This window comes from Liolophura sinensis, chromosome 7 (genome assembly GCF_032854445.1).
Source record: "Liolophura sinensis isolate JHLJ2023 chromosome 7, CUHK_Ljap_v2, whole genome shotgun sequence".
Taxonomy (NCBI): domain Eukaryota; kingdom Metazoa; phylum Mollusca; class Polyplacophora; order Chitonida; family Chitonidae; genus Liolophura; species Liolophura sinensis.
This window is the reverse complement of record NC_088301.1, coordinates 41,889,279-41,917,105: the sequence shown is the minus strand read 5'-3', so window position 1 is coordinate 41,917,105 and position 27,827 is coordinate 41,889,279. Positions and strand designations below refer to the sequence as shown.

At 37.3% G+C, this 27,827-nt stretch overlaps 2 protein-coding genes across 5 annotated transcripts in view; both read right to left on the bottom strand.

The window, feature by feature from the left end:
* Positions 1–1,496: 1,496 nt before the first annotated feature.
* On the bottom strand, positions 1,497–13,480 carry LOC135470055 (proton myo-inositol cotransporter-like). Its single transcript, XM_064748769.1, has 9 exons — positions 12,772–13,480; positions 6,608–6,764; positions 6,097–6,302; positions 5,776–5,890; positions 5,010–5,173; positions 4,445–4,556; positions 3,492–3,736; positions 3,077–3,229; positions 1,497–2,661 (listed from the first exon to the last, which is right to left on the bottom strand). The coding sequence occupies exons 1-9, from the start codon at positions 13,274–13,276 to the stop codon at positions 2,453–2,455; spliced, it is 1,866 nt and encodes a 621-aa protein (XP_064604839.1). The 5' UTR covers positions 13,277–13,480; the 3' UTR covers positions 1,497–2,452.
* Positions 13,481–16,514: 3,034 nt separating this feature from the next.
* The window catches only part of LOC135469847 (FYVE, RhoGEF and PH domain-containing protein 2-like), a 45,664-nt gene continuing 34,351 nt past the window's right edge, over positions 16,515–27,827 (bottom strand). For 2 of the 4 annotated variants that reach the window (XM_064748466.1, XM_064748465.1), the window contains exons 6-18: positions 26,796–26,883; positions 26,462–26,512; positions 25,907–25,965; positions 25,355–25,501; positions 24,905–24,988; positions 24,060–24,139; positions 23,705–23,735; positions 23,106–23,189; positions 22,610–22,747; positions 22,086–22,247; positions 21,558–21,686; positions 20,671–20,819; positions 16,517–20,432 (exon numbers count right to left, since the gene is read on the bottom strand). In XM_064748466.1, coding sequence (XP_064604536.1) covers positions 20,297–20,432; positions 20,671–20,819; positions 21,558–21,686; positions 22,086–22,247; positions 22,610–22,747; positions 23,106–23,189; positions 23,705–23,735; positions 24,060–24,139; positions 24,905–24,988; positions 25,355–25,501; positions 25,907–25,965; positions 26,462–26,512; positions 26,796–26,883 — 1,338 coding nt within the window. In that variant the 3' untranslated portion in view covers positions 16,517–20,296. Of the gene's footprint in view, positions 20,433–20,670; positions 20,820–21,557; positions 21,687–22,085; positions 22,248–22,609; positions 22,748–23,105; positions 23,190–23,704; positions 23,736–24,059; positions 24,140–24,904; positions 24,989–25,354; positions 25,502–25,906; positions 25,966–26,461; positions 26,513–26,795; positions 26,884–27,827 lie in introns of all 4 variants that reach the window. The other 2 variants (XM_064748463.1, XM_064748464.1) reach the window with 2 other exon arrangements.

Here is a 27,827-nt window from a genome sequence, read left to right as displayed (position 1 = left end):
TTGATTGATGTTAACATTATGCGCAAGAAATGTTCATATTGGTGAGGTCGCTCACGTTTATCGATATGACCCTGTCTGATTTGTTCCGCTTAATAAACATATTAGTGTAAACCCAGATGCTACGAAGATATTCCGGGAAGAGCTCCTTGCCAACATATGTAGACTGATGTTTATGGCTATGATTTTCTTTTAGCATTGCTGCCATCCGCAAATGAAAACCACAAGAACTCTGTTAATATTAGACGTTCCAATGCGCAGCGTGCGTATACACTGACATTTAACACATGGCGCCCGTTTCTCTAAAAGCTAGTATAGCGTTACGTGAAACGGTCGGATGACAAGCCTGATAGTGCTATAAGCGGTACTTGCTCTCACACACGCAACAATACGAGAAAAATGTTAAGGGTACGTCAGAATCTCGATCCGAGAGCCTATGCTCTTGTTTAAAGTTAAGCAATTAATTCATACTTGTGTATTCTAAGGAACATTGAGACAAGTCAGTAATCGCAATACAAATAACATTCAACATACATACGCATTTTAATGTTATACATGCATATTAAGGTGTGCTAAAATATGGTGTGTACTATGGGAACAGTCCTATAATATCTAACACAGAAAACCCCAGTAAATGGATCAGTCAGAACTCGAACGACAGGGCGGTTGTACATCAAATATCTGGTAACATGCATATGACGAGAGATGTTGGGACAGAATTTTAGGAAACTGTTGGTCACACTTCTTAAATCCTAACATTAACTAATTGCGACACAAAAAAGGGAAATTTCCACGTGAGGACCGATATAATTCTTTGTCTAAATGTCGTATATTAACATTTTTGAACAAACATCTACGATAATCCGCGTACGTGGCCAAACAAATAATTCAAAAGACTGTATGAAAAGTACATGAACGACGGAGACAAATTGACTTCAGAAAACAATTGATTTTTGTCTTGTCTGATGGCATTCTCTGCTTTGATGTGATCAACTCCAGAAGAAATTTATCTCAAATCTGTGAAAAACTAAAACTGGTTTACAAGAAATTGTAACTTAGCCTTGGTTTAACGTCCACGGTACACATACTTCACCGTGGCAAATATGCTAAACGCAGTGTTATCAAATGTAGTATACATGCATATGCCATCTTTACCTTGGTTGAGTGGGGGCCTCCGTGGCTCAGTTGGTTAGCGCGCTAGCGCAGCGTAATGACCCAGGAGCCTCTCACCAATGCGCTCGCTGTGAGTTCAAGTCCAGCTCATGCTGACTTCCTCTCCGGCCGTAAGCGGGAAGGTCTGCCAGCAACCTGCGGATGGTCGTGGGTTTCCCCCGGGCTGTGCCCGGTTTCTACCCACCATAATGTTGGCCGCTGTCGTATAAGTGAAATATTCTTGAGTACGGCGTAAAACACCAATCAAATAAATAAATAAATAAAATAAATACCTTGGTTGAGTAATCCATATAGTTCCGTTTATTTGCCGAATAGGAAAGCATGATAATCAAGCTAGCTACTAAGATATATTCTTTCAGAAGGCTTTAATATTAAATTTTCTTGTCACCACAGTAACAAGAATGATAATGACTCAATATAATTGAATTATTTAGGTATTCTTCAGTAATACATGACTAAGCAACTAACCTTAATACATGTAATGCAACACATGTTGTATCAGGTGTAAATGTTCTATCAGGCGAAAAAGTTTGAAGTTCAAATGAGTCCCTAATCTCAATACGTATATACTACAAGGGACACATGCGTCCATTAATGGTTTGGAAAAGGCTTTCCTAGCGAAAGGCAAATAAAATTAAATATTTCCATAACGCTATGTTGTATGGCTAGATCAGATTGCACTCCATTATCCATAGTATATCTGGAAGCGCCTACAGTTTCTAAAAATAACATTATACTACCTGCGAAAATGTACACTTAGGAGAACTAATTAATGTAATTCAATAAAGGTACGAATGTTAGACGTGGGACATTGTATGTATCCTGTATCAATGCTCAGTTTACCCCAAAATTTATCAACAATGGACAACCCATGTAGAAAAGTTAGTTACAATTAGCACGAGGCAAATACTTCATCTTTGTTCAATTTGTATCATAAAAATACATCTAGACTAATATGAAGAATCATGTGCACATGTAATCCACCTCACCACGTGGACTTCTTCTTATTCAGCTGGTGTCGGCCAGAAAGGGTTTATAATTAACCGAATAAAGACAAAACAATGCCGTCGTTTCTCTGGGCTGTGACTTCAATGTCTTACGCTGCATCTCTATTATCCGCGAATGAGCCAAGTAAAGTGTCACCTTCAGTATCAGACTGGCGAGCCGTCTAATGATTCACCTGCGGAAATTTGCTTTCCAACGCCCTTGTGCCCAAGTAGGTTCAGACAACACGTACAAGTGCCTGTCCATATCAGATATCCACAAAGATGCAACTATGCTTTCAGTTTTGGTTGGAAATGATCTCCAATTCGTATGTCTTCTGTCTGCCACTACCAATGGCGTTAGCATCACTCATACACGGACAATGGCACCAACCTTTGGAAAAAAGCTGTTCGATTTCCTCCAGAGATTTCCCCTTTGTTTCTGGTACTATCATCGTAAATACTGAGATCCCAATAACGGATATGCCTGCATATAACCAGTACGTACCTGAAACACAACCATTAGAATGCATTCATTGGTCAACTCCATTCAGATGCCTTTGTTAATACATCTGGGGGCCGGTTTCATATAGCTCACTTAGCTAAGTTTGCCCTTAAATACCATGACTACGTATGTTATAGAGAGATATAAAGTGCACTTATATAAAGGCTATATACCGGTCGCTGCTGTTTTTATAAATCACTCTGTTTGATACCTATGGCATGAACCAACTGATGAACTTAAGTCTTAGGTTAAACAGTACATGATACCAATGAACACAACGGAAATAGGCCTATCTGTACTCGATACGGTATACTGCACAGTAGATTTCAGTGTCATAATCTGTGAAGAAAAGACGATATTCTCTCAACTTAAAGAGAAATTTTTTACCAGTTTTGATTGTATGAATATATTTACTAACCGTAAGAAGTCATGGATTCCAAAAGTGTCAAGAATGTTTGCGAAACCAAAAGGTTAAAGAGCCAATTCACAGCTGTTGCGCATGCATTCCCAGAGCTACGTGCCCACAAAGGATACATTTCCGAATTGAGAGTCCAAGGCATGGGAGCAAATCCTTTAACAAAATCAAAAGGAAATGTCTTATTTTGGAAATAATCCTACCTCAGTTGGTCGACCAACGAGCTTTAATGTATACAAATACTTGCATGTAAGCAAACATAGTTCACGAAAACTTTAACACTGTCATAAAATGTGTAACATCCAAAGAATATGCTGTTCTTTTCAGCAGGTACCGCCTCTCAAATTTAAAACAGGATTCCCCATAGTAATTTATTCAGAATGATCCTAAAGTTTTATTTCAGATCTACTAGAAATACCTGGGGCAAATGATGCAAGATAGAGGACCATTCCAAAGATGGGAAGCCAAGAGTAATCTGTGGGGCAGAAGTCGAAGTCAAATCGCATTCCATCAGGAAGAGAGGTGGAATTACATCTGCCGATTGTGGCCTGTGCCGTATGTTCATCATCCAACACGGCCACACAGGAGCCATTAGACGCCACATTCCCGTCAAACTCATAACAGTACCCACATTTCGCGTCTTGGCTACAAGGGTAGCAGTTACTGGAACAGAATGACCATTAGGCTTAGACTCTTCATTTGCAGACTCATTTAACAATTCTCGAAGTTTTGTCAAAGGACGTTTAGCAAATATTGTCTGTAGTTCAAAGACAGAGAAAACACTGAAATAAAGAACATCTCAGATGAAGGACCACTAAACACAGTGGATAAAAACAGATAAATTTATTACTATTTTAGAATTTTTCCAGCCCTGTAGAGTGTTTCGATACAGTACATCTAATTTTCACGTAGTTCACTGGGCTGAAAATATTGTAATTAACAAATCGAACTATTCTCCTTATGACAGTTATGGTCTTCCATGAGACAAATACTTCATGTTAGTGTTTACCTTGCTTTCAGGATTATGTTGGGCGCAAAGGAAGACGCAGCTTGAGGCGGTTCATATTGCATATACATATACATATATAGCACATTCACTCGATAAATCCCTTTCGCGAAAGACTAATGATTTATACCACTAGTTGTTTTATACTACACAGAAATGATATATATATGGAAGGCTTTCAACAAACTAGGTTACACGTTACTAACATACTGGTCCCTTCCATTATTGTCTGTTATAGAAAACTGTATTTTTCATGAATTTATCAGCTGTGATCAAGCCCAAATTGCTACACTCTTTCCTCTACTTGGTATAACGATCAGATTTACGTGGTACCTGGATTAGTCATATTTTCCCATATATTTTACCTGTATGAGTAACAGGACGTGTTGCTGAACCCTTCCTTCATATTTAAATCTGGAGAACTGATGGACGGGAGCTGAAAGCCAACTGCCAAGACGATTAAAGCCACCAACACACCTGTGAAAAGTAGTATGTATCTATAGTCGTCTAATCTTAGCTGTACAACAGAACGCAGAAATGGGTACTAATATCAGCCAACCAGTACTTTTCTGTACCATATACTTTACAAAGTTTTAATTTTAGATCACTATCCCTTTATAATAATATAATAACTAACAATGACAGATTGCATGGATCTTTTTGTTTTAGGTATACGTCGTATATTGCAATGCTTCTTCAATATGTTCAAAGGTCGAGGAAGAGGAAGCTCGAGGACAACGAAATCAAACATCACGGACAATAAACACAAACATCTTCAATAATGAATACAAACATCAACAACAATGAACAAAACCATAGAGAACAATGAACAAAAACATCAAGAACAATGAATACAAACATCAAGAACAATGAATTATTATAATTATTACAAAAACATTATAAGGATTATGAAGTAAATGGCTTGTTTACCGATGTAGCTTAATATCAAGAGTAATTTTCTGCCCAGTTTTTCCACGAAGTAGAGTCCGACGAACGTAAAAAGGACATTGACAGAAGACACCAGAGCAGATAACCAGATGGCAATGCTGTTGTCTCGAAAACCCGCCATTCGGACGATGGAGGCCGTGTAATACCTGAAAAAAGGAGACACGCAGGTTTGGTTAGCTCTGTCCAGATCAAAGACAACTGACGAACGTCGAGGGAAAGACCCCCAAAAACTTTATCAGCAAGTAAGTTTAGGTATTTTGGCTAACTTAAATGCAGTAACATACATGAATTCTATAATGGGCACTTGTCATAATGATGACGGTGATGTGCAATCAAGCTTTTCTACTTTAATTTTCATACGAGTTTCTCTAGTGTAATGTGCATACGTGTCAAATGGCCAGTACCAGCATAAAGCAGGCATTTGAGATGAAGATAAAGTTTTTGACTTCTTGACACATAAACGTTGTCCACATAAAGGCCCCCTTAGAATAAAACTTAACTTCACGTCAGTTCAACAAAAACAAATTCAGGTAGTTTGGAAGATATCTTTGTGATCTCTCCACTGTCGTTAACTTTGTTTTCTTTCACTTTAAGCACACCATATATTAGTTATATAGCTCTATAATTTCCTCATGAGATGATGGACGGTTCATTTCATGAATGGTTAACGTCATTAGTAATCAGGTTTTAGCTTATCTTACAATTCAGTGAAGATTGCTGGTCATTTTGAAAATGACCTACAACCTACATGACTGTGTTGATGCCGGCCAATTGCTGAAACATCTGGAGTGAGCATCCTACGACTAAAGCCCTTCTCGTCGTCTTTGTTTTCAGCATCCGTAATAAAACAAATCCTTGATTCTCTAGAGGAAGAGAAACAGAAGATTCGCAAATAAGAAAATGTATTGCAAGTAACCAAAAAGGACAGAGCAGGTCTGAATAAGTTAAAGGATGACCTTAAAACTACATGTATGCTGGCAATTTTAATACTATCATTGTAAATCTCTGTACAAAAACATCAATATTGTATTTAAGCAAACAACGCCGCAACAATACTGCATTAGTTTACCATTCTGGAGCTTTCTGTCCTCGTTCACAGTATCTTTGATGAGCTGGTATTCGTTCAGCACTTGTGTCGTGCCTCGAATTTTCTCCAACGCCTTCAATCCTTCTTCATCTTTGTCGTGGTACACAAGCCATCGGGGACTCTCTGGCATGAAGATAAATCCGATAAGCTGGATAAGAGCAGGAACTCCAGCGAGACCCAACATGTACCTACACAGTGACACAAAATAGTTTAGTTGTATGACCATATTTCCATGCTCAAGGCCTATACCCATGTTTAAAATGTACTCTTTGTATGAAAGATTACTGTATATGCTTTCATCTATATACTTATCTGACAAATGGGCACCTGTACCCTGCATTGGCAACTCCTATCCGCACAATTCCGACTCCTTCCATGCAAGGGTGACGTGTGCAGGCCGTTATAGTATAGCATAGTATGGTATATATAGGATACCGAGCTATACAAACTGACTTATTAATTGATTGATTGTTTCGTTATGGCCTCATCTCACCTCCATCCGTTGTCAACATAGCTGAAGGCTCCATCGACAAGAGTGGATACGAGGAGACCGACGGTAATCATGAACTGATGGATGGTGACGAGCCGGCCTCTGACGTGAGCCGGGGCGCATTCCGCTACATACATCGGCACCGTCATCGAGTCCAAACCTGAAAGCACAACGCAAATAGCAGAGGCCTTCCTTCAATGTGGTTGAGAGAGAGTCCGAATTGGAGGCGCTAATATGCATAATATAGAGAGGTTATTAATACATTTAGATGGGTTATTAATGAATATAAAATATGGCCCAAACATTTTTTTCTGATCGTTTTGGCATATGGTATATGACAGGCCTACTACTAACGCCTTTGGCATGGTCAAAATTGCCATGAAAGGGTGTTTAGGATATGAGTTCACGGCTGGCGAAAATCATCGAATATTCGCTTGTCGACGCTTTTATTTCGCAACAAACGTAAAGGTGTCTCAGTCATTTTCGATTCACGTGTATAAATTCCTAAGTTTCTCGGTTCTTTCCTAGGACTTTGATTGTAAACGCATGTCTTTGTGGATTGCAAGAAACTCTTCTTGGCCCAATCATGCATGGGTGTCGTCATTGCTGACCGATTTATATTTGCTTGCTAATCTGGATGGTGGACACGTGTTTACCCTGGATATCTGGAAAGATATAAGCCAGAATTTGCACTCTTGCTATCTCTCCGCCAGGCATGTTAGTCTGAGTAAACATGACACAACTTTGCCTTAAAATAAACTGATCAATACCACCAGGGTTATGATTAATGGCCGACCAATGGGAATGGATTCAGTCGATAAGAAGGGCATCTTTATTGGTTAAAGGATAAGCGGTTAAGTAAGCCCGATGTCATTAGAACTACATCGCTGCGCCACAGGTATGTCTCTGAGGTGTTCCAACGGGCACAAACGTACTTGTCCTTGCCTTCAAAGAAGCATGGAAGCCGTAAATATAAGACGGGACCTCGTTACCCTGGAGGAAGCTTGTGTAATCAAAGCTGCTATATTCCTCCCAGACTTTACCTTACCAACTATGTGATAAAGTTCCTGAGCTAAGATTTCGGCCGAGAGAGCGAAATTTGGATTCGAAAACGGGAATCTCAAAGGACAGTCTTGTGAACTGAGGGTACCTGTTAGGGCAACATGTTCAAGAGTGTGTTAGATGTGAAATCTTAATATCAGTCTTGCTCTAATACATAAATAACGGGAATTTAGTCCAAATTAGAGTCGATATCGGGTTTAACTACTATTACACGTTTGAACAACTCCCCAGGTATCGTTCTTTGTATAAACGTGTAAAAAGGAACTAGTAAAAAGGAAAAAGTAAAATTATTCATTATATAGAACTATGAACGTTAGCAATCAAACTATTTGATAACCGGCATTGATTTCCTTCCGTTTACCTAGTTCACTTAGCGTATATATAGCTATTGAAAGTAACTGTAGTCCAAACCAGGTGTTCAAAAAGTTAGAAATAGCTTTATGGTCTTCACCATGCTGTCATAGGGTAGGCCTGTTTGCATTTCTCAAGTAGTATACCTATTTCGAATGGCAGGTAAATAACTCTGCTTTAACACGGCCCTTGTAGGCAAGTTTGTCTTCACATCCTTGCGTTGATCAGAAAGAAAATAGGTTAAATCTATGAAGCAGCTCATAAAATATGGTTAACTTTGCCTGAAACTTCGAGAACATTAAGTACTTAAACATGTTATCGGATATACATGCACAAAAGGTTATTGTACTTTTCAGCATGCATTTGAAATGTAAAAAGAAGGAAATGTTTCTTTCGTAATTAATACCAGATTAACCAGTATACGGCTTTATACTAAGCGTCATGGGAGCAAAGTCATACATGGGCTTGGCCCAATTCGGTATTGAGCCCTGGCCTCCTGCTTACGCAATGCTTACGCAGTAAGTATATGTCGACAAAAGAGCGGACCAATATTTGTATCCGTTTCAGGGTGAACTTACAGCGCATAACCCAAACAAATAAAAAAAAAAACATTTTAGAGAGTCGTGTCCATTGGTGGAAAAGCAACTCCCGAACTTTTGGTTTGCGTGCTTAAATCTTGGTCACACCTGACAACAGTTAGCCACCAAGGTGCTTTCTTATAAACGCTTTGTTTGCCCAAAATATCTAAAGTTTAAGCCGAACAGCCCTTTGTGTTTTTTAACCCATCTAATATGATTGTACAACGATTAGGTGCAGAGGTAAGGTTCCAGCTCATTTATTATCTGAGCGTCCCCTTCAACCTCAAGTTAAGGGCTTTCAACAGGCCTGCATTAACAGCTCTGTATAATGCCCATTTGCTCAATAAGACAGACAACCCCTTTTTAATTTTATATAAATTGGCTCTAATTAGTTTATATAAGTTGGACACTAATTAGAAAAATCGCCCAAAGATGACTTTGGAAATACAGGCTTCGAGTTTAAGCTGAAGGTGTTCAATAGAATTATGCATTCATGCACGGGAATGTCCTTAAATGTCGCCGCCGTGTACTGTGTTTTACTAATTTCTCTCAGCCAATATTTACGAGTTCCATCTTATATGTTTATGGTTCGTTTATCCGTAAGAACTAAGCAGTGCTCGGCTAGAATATCTCGGTAACCACATCAACAGATTGCCTTATGGAATTTCTCTGACTGAGATGTTAAAAAAAGTTGAGCATGGAGATTTATAGATTTAATCGGTGTAACTAGCGAAGGGGACAGGAAAACATGTCTTCTTTGACTACTCTAGGGTAACAAATGTCTCCTTATTTTCGCAAGATCAATCTCGTTCAATTCTTTATCAGCAATTCGTGATTGCCACTGTATGCTTGTAAAACCACTGGTCGCAATGTGTTCGTCAACCTTGTTTACGTTGTATCAATTTAACCACAAAGGCAAACACTTTGCTCTAGACAAGTTGAAATCTGTGGTCTGAAGATAAAGCAAAAGCATAAAACATTTTTAGCCAAACTAGAAAAACTGTGAATACAATGAATCATTTGTCTGACTCCAAATTCAGTGTCTTTACCTGCTGGAAAGATGTTTCTATAGGTTCCCTCGTACAGGTTTCTACCAGTCACACTGTAGTATGCACTGTATGAAACTTGGTGACACATTTGGGAATTTTGCAACAAATATCCTTATAGTATGTTTTAAGAATGACCTATCAGCTCGTCCAAATTGTTTTCCAGAATTAAATTGTTTCTACTAACTGAGAGATAGATACGCTGAAAATGTTTTTCTCTTCACCCCATCCTCTTTTCTTGGGACTGAGAAGAGCTACCTTCCACTTCCAGTTCGCCACATGTTCCCAAACATGCATCCTTCATATTTCTGTTCTCACCTTCAGGTAAGGTCAGTGATGCAATGGCTGAAACTCAGCCTTTGAAGCCGATACCCCTGAGCGCTTTCATTGCAGTACCTCATTGCTTAAGCTTTTTATTTTACTGTGATATTTCATTTAATTTGATGCCATTCTAAACGCTTTCATTTGTCATGTTCAATATCACCTGTTATCTGTAAGCCTATGTGGGAGAATCAAAGCCTGTCTATATGACTCCAGCAATCTGATTACAAACAATCTAGTCACACCGTCCGCATTGTGTTTACTTTTCTGGCCATCGGCTGAGGTCGTATTTACCTTAAAACAGTGACTTTTGTATGTCTAAGCCTGACCTCAGGCTTTCGCTTTGTTTACACAGGTACGCATGTACTAAAGACGATTGAACTCAAGAAACGGACGAAAGACCTAACACAGAAATTCAATACACATATGAATTTCGGACAGCAAATCACAAACGGAATAGCGTTATTTACCGATTTCAATAAGAGTTTGACAGGAATAAATCTCGAACCCTAGAAATTAAAATTGAGACCACCTCATAAATGTTATCTCAGGACACATCAGCCAAATTTTAAACGACCGGCACCCCAAAAGTCTTTGACGTATGTCAGAAATGGATTTGTTGAAATGGCCCCATGTGAGTTAGATGGCAATATGGACAGACTTCCTTCGTACAAATGTATAAATTCTATGTCCAAGGCCGGTATTGAACCCGAAAGTCCCATCGATTTAAAGGCAATCACATTTAATCACTAGACCATGTACAGCTCGCTCCCCATTTTAATATGGTGTTCTATGAACTGTGCATATTCCTGAAAGCATATATACCCTGTTGGAGCTTACAAACCCCTTTAAAGTCTCGGGCGACGACGATAGCCAGTCCCTACAACAACAAAATTGTCAATTACTAGCCAATAAAACATCGAATTATCGAAAGTCGGAAAATATGTGTACATGTACACACCACGCATTTCATATTTAATTGGATCTTTTTAATCGAAATTCTCGCTTGCATCTAATTATTGGGCATTGAGATGCATCAGGCATTGAAGTTTTCTGTCTTTTGTAAACACATATCAACTTTTCCACGCTGTTTCAATTTCAGTCCGACGACAAATTTGAGACACTGATCTACATTTAAAGGGGTCTGGCGTTACACTTCCTAGAGCCTACAACATAAATATATAATCTTGGTGTTTTGTACATACCCTGTTTATTATGCAAAATATCCTTGTCTTGCGAAAGTTATTTATGCATTTACACGAACAGTTAGAATAAAAGCCGTATTTCACAGTTTACATGTGACCATTTGTCAGCTATGACACTGTCGTTGCTGATCTAGTTTTACTCTCTGTTCTGTACGTCTTTAATTATATTGTGATTTTGTGATATCGGATGTGTCTCCAACTACACAGCAAATATAGGAATTGAGGCTGAGGTTTGTGGCAGTGTATTTAGCGCTTCTGAAAACACCTTCTTTTTTCTTCTTTTTAACGTAGTATTGAAATGATTCTATCAGAAAGTTATACCCATAGCTTCACGATTGCGAGTGGATGTCCCATTTCGTATGCTTTAATTTTATTTAGTTTCCCTTAATATTATTGTCATATTCGAAGTAATCGCTTTTCATTTTACCGTGGAATTGTTTACAGATACGCCTTTCTTTTTTCTTTTGAACTCACTTGGTTAGTATGGAGGACGATTAGTATGGATCGTTACCTAGCTGACCACCCTACCTCATCCTGTATTGCAACGGCTGCGAAAGTCTTTCTACTGGCTTTAAAAAGCTAGGTGCAGGCGCTTTCACCTTGTTTCTGAACGACAAAGAAAACTTTTCAAATGCAATATATCACCGGAATTTGTTGTTATATCACCATCTTAAAAGAGAAATGCTTGGTGTGGAGCTACCAACCACAGACAGGTAGGCTGGAAGAGATCGGCTATACAATATGCGGTCAGGAAGGGACAGAAATCTCTGTGTGTATCCAAAGTTTAATTCATCTCAGGCGATAGATTTGTTTGATAAATTCGAAAGTGATGACAGTGTGTGCAAGTTGAGTGCTACTTAATAAGTAAAACGTGTTATCACCTAGATCGTATTGACTCTGCTGTGTCATTTAAGGGAAGGCTAACGAGAGGCAGTTGTGGAACAGGTTCGGGTGTCGGAGAATATCAACTCATCTACGCTATGTGTTTTTATATATAACAATTTTCGTCAGTGTTGCAATTTATGTTTTATTCCATTTGTGCAATGACTGTATTATAATAGCTCTTTTTTCTTTTGTCTTCATGTACGACAAGGAGATACTAACTTCCTGAATTCCGAAAGTTGTGCAGGATACGAAACTTTGGAAAAAATCTGTAATCAAGCACATCACCTCAAATATATACCTGTCTTAATGCCACTGATGACGCGAATGGTGTTCTTTTTTTCTGCCACTACCATTGTTTCTGTTTATGTAAAGTATAACTGTTCAAAGATATCTTGGCCAATAACAATACCAATGCTATGGACTCGACATGAGGGACATACCTTGTTAATTGCCAAAGCTGCCTATAATATGTACGCTATTGCTTACGGTAATGCCAACAACAATGTGGTTGAGATAATGAATATGATGTTCTTTCTTATGCCAATGCCAAATCGGCCGATACAGCCCTGATTAAGACACCAACGATGTAACGTGGTTCATATAATGCCCTCACTTACGCCAAAGCGGCAAATATGGAATTCTTTAAATAGTTTATGTCAATGCCAACGGCATTATGTTGTTCATACTTATGCCAATGCGAACGACTGAGGTGTTCTTACCTATGCCAATTCCAACGATGACACGGCCTGCAAGCAGCATTGCCACATTCTGTGCGAGTGCCAGTACCAAAGCACCAGCCAGGAACACAACGCTGGCGATCAGTGTGGTAGGTTTGCGCCCGAGCTTATCGTTGATGAATCCTCCGACAACTGCGAAGACAGCAGCAGCTCCAACAGTCACACTAATCACGAGTTCATGTAGTAAAGGACTAAGATGGAATTCATCTTTAATGTACAACATAGCCCCTGAAACTACTCCGGTGTCGTAACCAAACAAAAAACTACCAAGTGCGCACAGAAAGGTCAACAGTATCACATAGAAAGTTGTCTTTGCTGGCGGTTCCTCGGGTTGCTTTTTGTCACCAGAAAGGTTATCCCCAGAATTCATTTGGCCGTTAGCAGAAGTGTCGCCAGGAACTGGCTTCACGTCTTGCTGAGTGAAACCACCATTCACCACTCCCTCAGGAGAATCAGAGTTTGTAACCAAATTGTTTGAAGATGACATACTGTTCTATTTATCGGTTCAGTAAATTTTGTTTTCAAAATTTCCTGTCCCGAACTGCAGTGTGGAGCTCGTTGGGCATCCCTGGCTTGATTAGGGGAGCGGTATGGAGAGGTCGTCCGAGAGCGGGCGTGGGACAACCGAATGAAGTGGCCGTAGGGTTATCTCTGATAAATGTACTCAATACTATATCGGCCTTGTACATGTCAGCTCAAGTACAAATGATCTGATTTTCTCCCGATTGACATACTGAACACAGAATCGGGTTGTCTCCCATTGGTTGGCCAAGCTGATATCTTTATCAGTGACTACAACATGCCTTTATCAACCTGGGATGTCAAGCAATGTGATAAAGAAATACATGTACGTGCCTGGACGATGTGTGTTGCTTGTATGAAGGTTAAAGATACACGGAATGAAGAATCCTTTCCACCAATTTACGGAAATCGAGCCCCAACTACATAGTACATCGGTCATTTAGTGGAGCGACTAGTACTGGTGAATTTGTAGTGCGGGATTTATAATGAGACTTACAAAACCTCTTAGCTTGAACTCGAATCTTTACATGGGGTGAGAAACATACCGTTCTGCTCAAGAATATTTCATCGCAGGGGTCAAGTGTATGTGTGCAGAAAACGCAAACGGGTTTGGCTTCGGTTTTAAATTTAGCAGTGGTTTACTAGTGGCATTGCAGTATGGGTCCATTACATCAATTAAACATCGATTCAATAAATGAATGAACAATGTAAAGTTGGCGACAGACGTATCATTCTGGCTTCATTTTAGGATTCAAATGTTGTCACAATGAACTGAAGTAAACAGTTTTGGCGCTGTCTGATGAACGTGCATATGTTGGCATATAACTTCTTTCATATAGGATTGTTAATGCGATCAAAAGTTTCTCATCACAAAGTGAAACAAAACGCAAGCTAGGTAAACAAAGAACAGACACTACTTGGCCAAACGTCTAGCAGTGCCTGGAGGCACGTTAACACACATCCTCAAAGTTTCAGCGACAAAGCCTTCAAGGTTTGAGAGGCAATGTGGGTGGACGTTAGCTCAAAACGTTCAAGGTTTCAGCGACAATGCCTGGTGGATATTTAATCGAAACGTTCAAGGTTTCAGAGGCAATGCCTGGTGGACTTTAGCTCAAAACCTTCAAGATTTCAGCGGCAATGCCTGGTGGACATTTAATCGAAACGTTCAAGGTTTCAGAGGCAATGCCTGGTGGACGTTAGCTCAAAACCTTCAAGGTTTCATCGGCAATGCCTTGTGGATATTTAATCGAAACCTTCAAGGTTTCAGAGGTAATGCCTAGTCGACGTTAGCTCAAAACCTTCAAGGTTTCACAGGCAATGCCTGGTAGATATTTAATCAAAACCCTCGAGGTTTCAGAGGCAATGCCTGGTGATAGTTCTTTCGCACCCTTTTTGGTTTCGGAGGCAATGTAGTTTCAGGTGTAATACAAGGACTACGCTGTATACGGACGATTTCTCATACGCTTTCTTTCTTAGTGTGGTATAGTAAAACATTTAATATCAGAAATAGTAAGTAAAACACTTGCTCACAAGTCAGTCTACAGTTAAAGGTTGAAAAGTTCGCTCGTAAAACAGTCCTTGTGCATATAAAACACTAAATTAAACCTTGCTTATGAAACGAAATGAGGCGTTATCAAGAAATATCATTCAAATCTTACTAAGTGACCTTTGAAAATGTATCTTAAAGATTAAGGTATAGAAGCATTTTGAAGGCATTTTCGATCACATTTTGTCAATAAAGATCGTACAACCGACTTTCCAAACAATGACTCGACAAAACTGAATCACTTGTACGTTAATATATATAACTGTAGTCGTCTCTTTATTGTCTAGTCATCAGGGGCATTAGTGTCACGTCCTTTGGTCACTTCTTAGTTGTGTGACGAAAGCCCAGACAACCAATGGGGTTATATGGAAGCTAACATTGCTTTGTTGCTCGGATTCCTTTTCTCCTTTTAAGTAACTGGGTTTGTGATCTGTTCAAGACGTAGCCGGCGAGGGCATCTTGTCCACTTTTTGTACATTAATTTTATCAAGGTGCTCTGGTGGATTTAACAGGTTTTAAAGACAGCAGAGTAGAAATTCTTGGAAAACAAGACTGAAGCTTATAGCGACCTGACAAGCGACAAAAAACTCTGCAATGAATTCGTTCGAGTTTAAAATCTAGCAGAGGGATACATGTCATGTCCTAATTTCTTCCTTTATATACTTTCTTAGTTTTGTTTGTGTTGGACGTTGTTTCGGAAATTAGTCCTGCGATTATTAACTCGAAATGTCCATTTTGATTGACGACTTGTTCTGACGCAGAGATCCATCATTTATTGCATGAACTTCTAATGCTCTTGGTGAAGTGGGGATAGCTTGGTACACACGTAATTTAACGTATTGCACGCAATGTTTTGATCACAGTAATGGGCACAGGTAATACTTATTGTTGAAAAGTTGTACAGAATATACACAAAACTGGCTATGCCTCAATACTGTGAAACACCACATGGTAATAGAAAAGAGGCTCTTTGACGATTCGAACTTCTCTCCGTGGTTGATTTTCTACACGTCCATTTATCACAAAACAAATATAGCCATTTGGCCTTCACACAAAACCATGTTTAGAAAGTGCATGTTACTTACAAAAGGCATCACAATTAACTGAATACCTATTCACTTTATGTACGTATCAGGTTGATCTAAAACTTACTAAATTTGCTTAGTTTTTGTTCTTTTTTTTTCTTCTTCTTTTAACATTTGTCACAAGTTTTCATAAAGACACATTATCATTTCAGTTGCAGAGGTAAATCTTGTTCTAGCTGTTTCGCCAGTTTATTTATATTTACATTTATTAATTGGATTGCTTCTTACTGCCATGGTTTGATTTTTTCACTTATGCAACGGATGTCAGTCTTGTCTGTAGAGTGAGTGAGTGAGTCCTTAAGGTTTAACTTCTCTGCAGACGAAGCCAGAGTGCCCAGAGTAAACCCTTTACAGTGGACACCCTAGGTACATTACCGACAAACTTTCTCAAATGCGACGTACAGATACGCACACCATAGTGATAGAACACAAGTCCTCTTCACACAAGCAAAGTTATACATTTAATTCACATATCAATGCACTTTCGTTTCACGTAATGGTTTTGTTTTCATTTTGCTACTGATATACTTTGGAAAGGTATCAAATCCGCTTAAACGTCTTACCCTTGACATCCTGGATAAAAAAAAAAAAACAAATTTAATAACACTTTGTATTTATCAAACGACTTAATACTTTATATGTCATAAATTGTAAGAGCTTAAATAGCTAAATTCATAACAGGAAAAGACTTAAATTGTGCTTTGTACATTGTTCTACAGTATAGAATCAGTGCAGAAATGTTAAAACTACATAGAGCAAAACATTTTAATTGTAGCTGTGCTTGAATTTTTGACTTTAGCCTGAACACGCTCGATAAATATGGCCTCTGGTGTTCATCGATCCATAAAACAGACAAATTCCATGAGTGTAAATTGCAAAGAATGAAACATCGGTTTATTGTCACGTATGAGAATGGATATACCATGTTCTACATCAGGCCTGAAGACTGTTAACAGGTGCAAGCTGCCCATGGGCTGATCCAAAGATCAGAAGACTGGATGGGAGTGCAGGAGAAAAATCTAGATCCAAGATCCTTCAGGCTTAAACGTGGAAGACCAGGATGTGCTGGGATCAAACCAACTATACAAGGATCCAACAGAATCTGACATCGCGTTTCACCAGCACACAAATCTCTACACCTGGTCTCCCTAACACCAAAATAGTGAACATATATTAACATATACATACCACCACTGATTGGCCGCATTAATTAAATACTCAAAATATATATAGATGTATATATATATATTTGTTTTTTATGTACAGTAAATGGTAATACTTATTTTTTTTTTACAACGCCAACACTCTAGTTCGTGTTCTAACAAATGGTGTCCATCAATATGTACCTACTGGTACAGGACAGAATGGACACACCAATAACAAGTCATAAATCTATAACCAATGAGCCAGCAGCAAGCTACACATCAGGCCCAATCAGTCAGGCCAAAGAAGGAGGGTACAAGTTTCAAACAACACCACACATCTGTCCAGTGTTGCTGTTGTTACAGTCATAGTTACCATGACCCTAAAAACTGGCATCTACGTTACGCATGTACACATTAGTTCAGAACTCATAGCTTAAGCTTCAAAGTATATTAGCCAAAAGATAACACACCCTCATACACAGAATAAAAAAAATCCAAATACTTTCGAAAAACTTGCACAAATCATGTAAAAATCTGACCTTAAAAAATAGAATAAGAATGGATGGGCAGATGAAGCAAACACTTGGAAAGCAAAATAGCCAATTGTATTTCAACCAAACAACAAAAATCTTGTCACAAAGATTAAAGTCTCATGACTTTAACTAATACCATACATCACAATGAAGCTTGTACTTCTAATAAATTAAACACTGATTTGGTATACAATTTTAGTCTACCTGAACAGATATTTTGGCAAAATCCTAATGTTCTCATCCCTTGATAACCAGCAGAGGTTTGGTAACCTTTCCACCAGGACACACATGGACAGAACAGACTTGAACAACAATCTTAATTGTGGTTGGTAAGACTCTCTAGGAAATAAAACTTAAACTGTATGGAAGTTGTTGAGGCATTCAATGAAATTCCAGATATTGCAACTTTTTATCACCGACACCACCATACACACTTTCTTTTTATTTCACTCTCACAGCCAGTGCTTTTTCTTGCATGCCATAACATCCTTCATAAACATTTACACTCAGAACCAATGTTTAACTCTTGGTACCTAACATAAACTGAGTATGAACTCCATGTACATGTAGCTATTCACACTTTCAGAATTAAAAACAAGTTATCATGTTTACTGGTGATCTAATCTGGAGACAGTATCCTAACATACTTCCATTCTTGAACAATTGTTGGCACATTTCTGAAGTCTTCTTTAAGTCACAAACAGCAGCAATGTTTCAGTAAAATTTAACTTATAGAATTCTTAATTTTTATGGCAACAGAAGTATTCAAAAGTCATTTCCAGCTGAACACTAAGAAAATGTCTTTAGCACCTTATAAAATCATAGATAAATCCAAAAACATTGTTAACTTATTATTATTAATAAATATGTGAGAAATAATTTCTGAACATTTGTGACAAATAAACTCAAACTGAAGCAAAGTAAACTTCATTGACGATGTATTACATCTCCAAAACTTTACCTGATATTAGATTAAAAGTTTTCAAGATGATTGCTGCCACAGAAACATCCTTTATTTTCTTTAATAAAAAATCTTCAGTATAAAATGGTTGTATTAAATTCAGTTGTGGTTTTCATGATTTTCACATTCAATGTAGTACACAAGCAAGCCATATGTGATAAGTAAATTATAAACTTCACTACACAAAATTTTATAAAACCTTGTTGTGGATGGGGAGCATGTTAAGCATCCAAGAGTTCCAAAAGTTGAGCATTTGAGGTCATAAAATGTAAAATTAATAAATTTATGTATCCATGATTGTTATGGAGAATCTGAGCTGTCTGAACAATACAGCTCTTGGTTCACGCCAAACTTATATATGTATGCATACGTAAAAATGTACATGTCTGAGCTACAGCAACATCATTGTCATTTACCACTGTAAGACAGTATGAGGCTAGAAATTCCAAATGTGCACTTAGTTTCTAAAAAGTGAACTTTGCAGTTTGGGCAAACACATATGTGGTCACAATGAAAAGGATGCATCATCGGGTTGTTCTATCAGAGACTTAATAAATGAAGATTTAGAAACATTTACATAAATTTGTTTTCATAATGGATTCCTGGAGTATACATGAGCAATATATTCCTACAACCTGACAATTACTAGGCCATATGCAAAATACAACAGACGGACAGACAGAGAGACAGTACTTGCACAACATAAACATGACTGTTCACAGCTGGCCCCTTCATAGTGAGGTTAACAGTGGTCAAGAGACAAAATTATGTCACCTGAACATTTATAGTGTTGGCAAATTTCTAACAGCAGCTAACATATATATACATGATAAAAGTGAGTAATGAAGCAGGTGATTTGCTTTGCATCTCGAACATGATGATTATATATCATGGGCAAGAGTGTCAATATTATTGTATTACAAATCTACATGTTGCAGCCAAAAAGGAAAAAACAAAATCTGTTTATAATACATAATGTAACAAAAACAAACGGTACTTAAGAATTGTTTGCAGTATGGTCATCATCAAAACATGTATGAAGAAAGGAAATAAGTATACGACATTAAGTGGCAAATTGCCTATAAAGGTCATCACCCCCAGCAAACTTTATCAAACATGTTTTTCTCACTTTGGAAAGCTGGTATTGTTACATGTAGATGAACAGAATTCTTTGGCAATAGGATCTGATGGTCTACAATAAGCAAGCTTTATGATGGAAGATGGAATCTTATTTACAAAGTATGGTCAAACCTCGTAATTCCAAGATCATTTTAGCTACAGTTGTCTACCATTGCCCAGTGAGTTACAGGGCTTGGTAGCAAACATTTGAGCCCGCTCAGTGTATGAGTACAAATGCAGTCAGCTCACAACAAAGACAGCCTCTACAACCTTCAGTTTCACCATGTAGTCTGTAAAATTCAGTTGTCTTACAGTTTTGCAAATAAGTAATGAAGACACTGAGACTTGGTTTAACACTTTGCATTGTAATGTGTTACAACAACAGGGATCACGGCAGTGAGCACCTTCTAAAACATCTACAACTGGCTTTTTCTATTTTTTGTCATCAAAAGTTTCACTTTCTTGAGATTCCCATTAAAGTCTGGAGAAGGAGTACTTTCATTTTCACATTCACCAGCATTCTGCACAACTCCACCACTCATTAACACTGTACATTATCAGAGAGGATTCCAACAGTCCAAACAGCCTAGGCCTGATCAGGAATCATCCGTTTTTTCAGATAGTTCTGATTTCTCCGACTTGTCTGAATTATCAGAGTCACTACTCAGACGAGCAATATGTGCATCCTCAGGTATTTCTGCCACCACAAGCTTCTCCAACACTTTCAACCATCTAAAAGATTTAAAAAAAAAAGCAACATAAGTTACACTAAAAAGACATTTGGCAGACAAAAATCATGTGTACGACTGAAAGGATGCTCATTAATATGCTAACCAACACAACTTCTGACTTTACTGTAAAGCATAATGAAAGTCAAATCTTATTCATTTGTAATAAGAAGTTACATTGTTAATGTACTGTCACCACCGCTAAATTACAACAGAATTATATTCCTTATTCACACACTTACTTATTGGCTTTTATCTTGTCTTCAGTATGGAAACAGTATTCCGTTTGGTTTTTGTGATATAGAACAAACACATTTGGTTTGTCAAGTTCATCTTCCATCAACTTGACTTCGTAGCCGGGAAGAGGCAGTGTATTCATCGCACAGATATCCTAATAAAAAAGATAAATAGTCATTATGTGGAACATCACTATATAATATACATGTACAAGGTTCATTTTATTTATCTATTTGATTGGTGTTATGCTATTCTCTAGAATGTTTCAAGAATGTGTATGACGATGGCCAACTTTATGGTGAAAGGAAATGGGGCAAACCTTCACACATACAACAGCAGAGCAAGCCAGCATGAGCTGGACTTCAAATCAGAGTGACTGCACTGGTGACAGGCACTGTGCTGTGCTAGCATGCTAGTCACTAGGCCACGCAGGCTCCTTACAAGGTTCGGTATAACAACCATGATTCACATGTACATGTATATATAATAATAGATGTGCTTAACTCATACTACACGTAGTAATACTAATATACTAGTAAATAATACTACATTTAGATCAGAAACAATATATGTGCATTCCAAGCACTTGTATACTGTGACAAAGTGGTTAAAACAGGATATAGCACATTATAGAGTATAGCACATTAATCTAAGTAAAGAAGTAAATGTGTTTTCAATGTTCACTATGATAACCTGACCACATCACTGTAAAATCAGTTTATCTTAACTGTTAGATGACTTGCATTCACAGCCATATTGGATCTCTAACAAAAGAATTCCAGGATTCACTGCACACACTGAAAGGCACACCCACGGAGGAACCATGACTTTCTTTCATCAGACATCCAGCATGGCTTCATGTGCATGTGAACTGTACGCGGAAAATTCTCACCTGATGGGCCTTAAAGAAATACATAACAAAGTCTCTGTGGACTGCAATCCACCTGCGGGACCAGCTCTTCCCTTTGTCCACGCTATAGCTCAGGTAATCACACAGCACAGACGGGTCATTACCTTTCACCTGGAAAAAACAGTACAATTGACGACTCTTCAACTCAGCTTATGTTATTAACAACCCTTACATTGTAACATCATAATAATTACACACGTAAAACAATTTCAAACGTCCTTAAAACTATAAGACATAATTAGGTTTGTCTTGATTGGAAGAAAAAAAAGAAAAAAGTTTCCATAACTTTTAAAACTTTTTGACAATTCAGGAACTTGCCCACAGTCACTGAAAGACTATGCAGGATTCAATTTTAGCAGTAATCATTACATTATTTCTTTATACTATCAAGGATATCTGGGAAGAACAAAAGTACAATTTGACAGAGTTTAAATAAACATCTGATTCATTGAACACACCCAGAATGCATAGTTTGCAAATGTACTACTATCCTCAGATGTCCAAGCTTACCTGTAAAATCTTCTTCTTTTTGCCAGGCGTCTCAAGGTTTGGCTTTGATGGTGAATTGGAGTCAGTCTTGAGGCGCTTGTGGCAGTTATCACACACTCGGTTTGAACCCTTGTCATCATAGGTTAAAGTTACCTTCTTTGATGAACACTTAGAACACACAACCTGGCAGAAAGAACCAGTTTACATTTATATTTAATTTAAACATTTATAGAGATTAAAATCTGTTATTCTGAGTTTTAAACCATTATGCTATTCCAAGCAGGGCTAGGTTAGAAGAGCATGTGTATATTATGTAAAACTCCCACAACCATTATCTGCTATATTACAATTTTTCCATGGTATTTACATTCCTCACACAATATTTACACTTTTCTCCAAAACATATGTAACCCGTCTAACCACAAACATTTTTTTTTAAACACTACTGTTAAAATTGAGAAATTTTTCATTGATAACTGTGTATTTGCTGAAATAAGAAAAAATAATAACATAAAGGAAAAAATAAACCCAGCAGTTTTACTCACAATTCCACATGCCCTGCAGTGATGCCTTCGGCGGAATGTGGTGAATGCAGAAGAGCAGATCATACACATGGTGACAGCCTCATCTTTAATCCACTCTGGGGCCCGCTTGCCCAGCTCAGAATCATCCTGCGTATGGCTCTGAATAAATAAGAAGGACAATCAGTTTACAGGTATTACTTTGAACCACAAGTGGGTTTAATCAGTAAATTGCAGGGATGAGAATAGGCCAGTAAGATAAGAAATTCACCCCCAAAAATGTCACAGAAATACACCTAATCCTCCATCAATTATTGCACTTTTGATACAAGCACTTAAACTTGTGTTATAATTTCCTGAGGTCCTTAAGGAAAAAGTCTAAAATAAGCCTGGAGATTCACTTGTCTGAAGCTTAAAAAATATTATACCAACAATGTACTACATTTAATGTTTAATTTTTTAAAGTTGAACTTGAAAAATTCCAACTGAATGTCTCTAATACAATGTACAACAAACTTACAACATTGTCCTGTAAATGTTTGCTCTGTCCCATTCTCAATGACTCTTTCCTTCTAGTGAAGTCCCGCACAACACTCCACAATGCCTGCAGTGAAAACAATTATTAAATCATATGAGAAACCTGTAATTATGTTTTCTTCCAATTATTTAACGATTTCATACTTTCCTGGCAGTTTTAAGCAGCACTCAAGGATGATTTATCATACTGTGACAATAGGAAAGTAAATTGGTGGAATAAAGTAGACAGAGTGAGAAAAGAAAGGCATAACTACACCAGCAAGAGCTGGATTTGATCCAGTGCCAATTGCATGGAGAGAGCAACACTTCAACTGAATATATCAATGAGGGCCCTAGTTTCATTTTGTGAGGATTTCTTTAATTAAGATTACCTCACCCAAGTGTAAGAAATTTTATTAAATTTTACTGAAGTATTTCAACATCTACATTACCTTATCCACCATGATAAATGTTTTAAACAAACACATCAAAAACTGTCATTAGATTGGTTTATTTTCCCATTTATCTGTAAAACTTTCCCACAAAGTGAAACAATTTAATCACATTTCCAACATTTAGACATCATGAAGCTTAATTCCTTACCGATTTCCATGCATCACTCTCTTCTAAGGAGCTGTAAGAAAAAAAAAAGAGGAAAATTCATCTTTATTTGAACCAACTTTTACGAAGTTAAATTCAAGTTAGTCTCCTGGCTGTATCACATGAGTTACGTCCCTTTAGCACATATCTACACATATCTGTATTAGGAATTTATTCATTTCTCAATTTCTCTTGCAACAGGAAAACCTTAACAAAGGCACATTCCCTCTGCTGACAATCAAACCAAGGGGAGAGGTTCACTTTTGATGAGATCATCCTGCATGAAAAATAGAGCACTGAGCAACTCTTAGTTCCATACTATATATGTAAATAATGGGTATAAATTTAAGAGATTTACCTGGCTTGGAATTCAATGATCTTCTGTTTACTTGTCACTTTGAATGTGAATGGAATGTTATTGTTGTCTCCTTCCATGATCTATTAAAAATAAACACAAAAATAACTTGTGTTACAAAGTGTCAAAGGATGTGAATTTAAGAAATTCATGAAGAAATAGCTCCCTGATCATACATACTTTACAGAAAATACACAAATAATGGAATTATCTGTATTAAAGATGCAAAAAAACTAGCACCTTCAAAATGCACAATGACAAAAAAAAAATCATATATTTTACATTTTCCTCACAAGTACAGTCACAAAAGCCAAACATGAACTCAGCACTTCAAATACATTTTCTACTGGTTTACCCAGAGTAGGAATAGCTATTAATCACGTGACTAAAACGGTCAGATAATATCACCTGTTACAAAATGTGATAAAAACACCAATTTTTTTTAAAGCTAATGAAACTGCTGTCAGGCTTTTAGTTTATATACAGATATACTAAAGAAAATCAGGTAGTAACACACATATACACTGTATTTCTGTTTATTTCCTTATTTGCCTTGATTCATATACACATAAATGACGTTTGTTTGGGTTTTGGGAAAGGGAAAACTTGGCTAAGAAACATGACAGTGCATGTACCTCAGCCAATAACTGAAATTCTCGTACATAATTTTACAGATGTCTAGATTTGAACACAGTTTCAATAAGCAAAGAGCAGCCACAGTAGAAAAATAAACATAAGATGAAAGCTATCATAAAAAATAATTACACATTCTACATGAAACTTAAGAAAAGACACATACAGGTATGTAACAGTTAATGGACTGAACGGGTAGACATCCCATTTCTTACCTCCATTCCATCCACATCAAGCTTTGCCCGGACTTTGAACGTCCCCAGGATCTGTTCACTGCAGATTAGCAGCAAGTCATTAAACTGCAACATAACAAAATAATCAAAAATGATAATTGCCAACCTGGACAGGAAACAAAGTACTTACATGTACACAGTAAATGTAAACAGATCACAGAGAACTAATAAGCATATCATGGCAACAGCATGTTCAAAACTGGAAGAGAGTAAACGATATCTGATGGTCCGTATAAGTGGAGAAAAAAAAAAAAAAAGGGCAGTCAATTTAGCAGCTAAAATAACACAAACATTCACTTTGTTAATACCGTTTACTTTTGAAGATTAGGTGTTTTTTTAAACACATGCTAACATTTTGTTTTTACGCTTACATAGAAGGACAAGAAAGAAAATCAACTGTAAATTAAATACTGTCTTAGTGAGAAGATTTACCAAAATGATATATCTCTCCTGAGTTTTTTCTCGTCGGGCTGAAATCTTTGTAATACGACCCTCTTTGATCAACTCCCTTGTTGGACTGATAAGGTCATTTGCACCTCCCAAACTCTGGTGGATTTCAAGCAATTTCCTAAATTTTTCCTGCAAACAGATGACTTGAAATCAGAACAAGCGAAACCCTTTATAATATGCTAGGAACTTTTGTTGGTTTAATTGATACATGTATACATTTGTATATTCATTTCCTATAACAGATGTCAGGTTTATGGGTGGAGGAAACCAGTGTGCCCAAAGGAAACCATTGCACCTTGCCAAGCACCTGACCTAAGAACAAAAACCAATTAAACCAATGAGAACTAGCTTACAACCTACTACCTCAGCGACCAAAGTCACAGATTGCTGAAAGCATCATTTTGCTCAGCCATGGTAAACAACCAGCTTTAACATACTTGTCTCCTGAAAGTTAGCATATTAAACCTTTAAAAAAGCACTTTCATTTAATTGTAACAATCACAAGGATGAAGCATTCCAATTTGAGCTTCTTACAATTTTCTTCATAGCTTCATTTGAGTGAATAGCTGCCTTTGTCACCAACTGAATCGCATCTGTAAGAAGAAAAGAAAAGTTTTGTTAAAATCTAATATCATGCCCGAATTTTAAACATAATGCAGACAGGTGACTTTGGGGGTGTTCATCATCAGGCAGCATGCACTTCATGTCTATAGTATTAGAAGGCTGCAGTACATCAAAGTCTATATGCTTTACATGGCACTACATAACCTGATCAATAATGACCAATACCATAACTGCCCCAAAATTTTGTCCACAAAAGTCATTTTGAATGGTAAATGAATGTTAAAAAATATTATTTTTGGTGCTGAAATATTTTTATAGTAGCGCATCATTTTACCTTCCAAACAAACCTTAATGCAACACTCTATAATCAACATAACTCTTACAATCAGGAAAAATGAGCAAGTTAGTCATGGGCAAAAAATTTAAGTTCGTTTAAAGTTCGAAACAATGAACCCAAGGGGAGATAGCTTTCTTCTTGATAACTTTTTCACCACAAAGGAATAAATAAAAACCACTTCATCTTACCTTCAGTATCCTTTTGATCAGGGGACTCTTTGGGTAAATGCTTCATATAATCTGTTGACAGAAGAGTTAATTGTTTAACTATATATATGTAATATATGTGTGATTTTTCACTGGAACCACATTTGTTTGCAAATGCTACACCAATGTCCATACTGATCTGTAACTATTATCCTATAGAACGGTGGAAGTTATTCAGTTAGGCAAAGAAGTACCTGAACTGTACCAGGTGTTACACAAGTCTGAATTAAACAGCCTGTAGTATATTCACAGACCTCTAGAACTGGTGGTCTGTGTCATAAAAGTGTAAGAAAACCCACCGGATAATCTGATTTACCTTTCAGTAGAAGCTCATAACGAGGCACTCTTTGGACAGGCTCTAGCATATGATGCTGAAGTGACAAAGACCCACATTCTGGGAGTTTCTGTGAAAACATTAAAGTAACACAAAATGAACTTCTAACACTACTGAATGACACCAAATATTCCCTGAAAACCACGAAAAAGGAAGTCTATATCCCATGGGCCCAACTATGGCCCAGGGACCTACATGCATGGCAGGTCTCTAATACCGAACTGACAAGCACTGCATCTTAAAAGAGTTTTGGCATTAGTCTGCTATTTAAAACTACTCACTGCCACTCACAATATTTTGATATTTGAAGGAAATAAGACAATACAAAGAGCATTGATTTGTTTTTGGATTTATTTAGAATGTGTAGGACAATACTTGTAAACATAAATATATAAATTAGAACTTAAAACTTAGCACACATTCAATTTTTGCTGTTTTTTGTCCTTAGATTCTACTATGTTACAAACCAATTCTAATTCATTAGACTAGTTTGTAATTTTCTAGAGGTTACGTGTTAAATACTCATATGAAAAGGACTGTTTCTGAACCTATTTGAGCAAATTCATGCAAAAGAGTGTCTTCAGTCTTACTTCAATTTTGGTCAAATGAGATGGTTAGACTATATATAAGCTTGCGATGTCGCATTTAAAAACTATACCTTTCTTGTCTGAAAGACACCCAGTGCATCATGTTTTCTGAATCGAATATTTTGCCAAAATATAATCATGCCTAAAGGAGCAAAATAATCATTTAAATGTAGATATCATATTAAATCATACTATATTTCACCTGAAGCTTACTTTTCAAGTGACACACTTTGCTTGATTCTGACTGATTCAATCACCTTGTAGTGCCACTGAAAGAGTTTTTAGTGAAGTTTAATTAATTTCTCATAAGAAAAACTTATCATTTTAAGGGCTTTATGAGCTTCTGAATGTTTATTTTTTTAGATATGAAATTTAAGGTGAAATACAGTAAGCAAAGTGGCTGGCTCCTGAGCTTTATTCCATTTTA

Coding starts and splice junctions, on each gene's coding strand:
- LOC135470055 (XM_064748769.1), bottom strand. CDS start 13,276: ATGTCATCTTCAAACAATTTGGTTACAAACTCTGATTCTCCTGAGGGA. Junction 6,303..6,607: donor TATGTTGACAACGGATGGAG/GTGAGATGAGGC, acceptor GTCACTGTGTAG/GTACATGTTGGGTCTCGCTG. Junction 5,174..5,775: donor GCCGGCATCAACACAGTCAT/GTAGGTTGTAGG, acceptor TCCTTTTTTCAG/GTATTACACGGCCTCCATCG.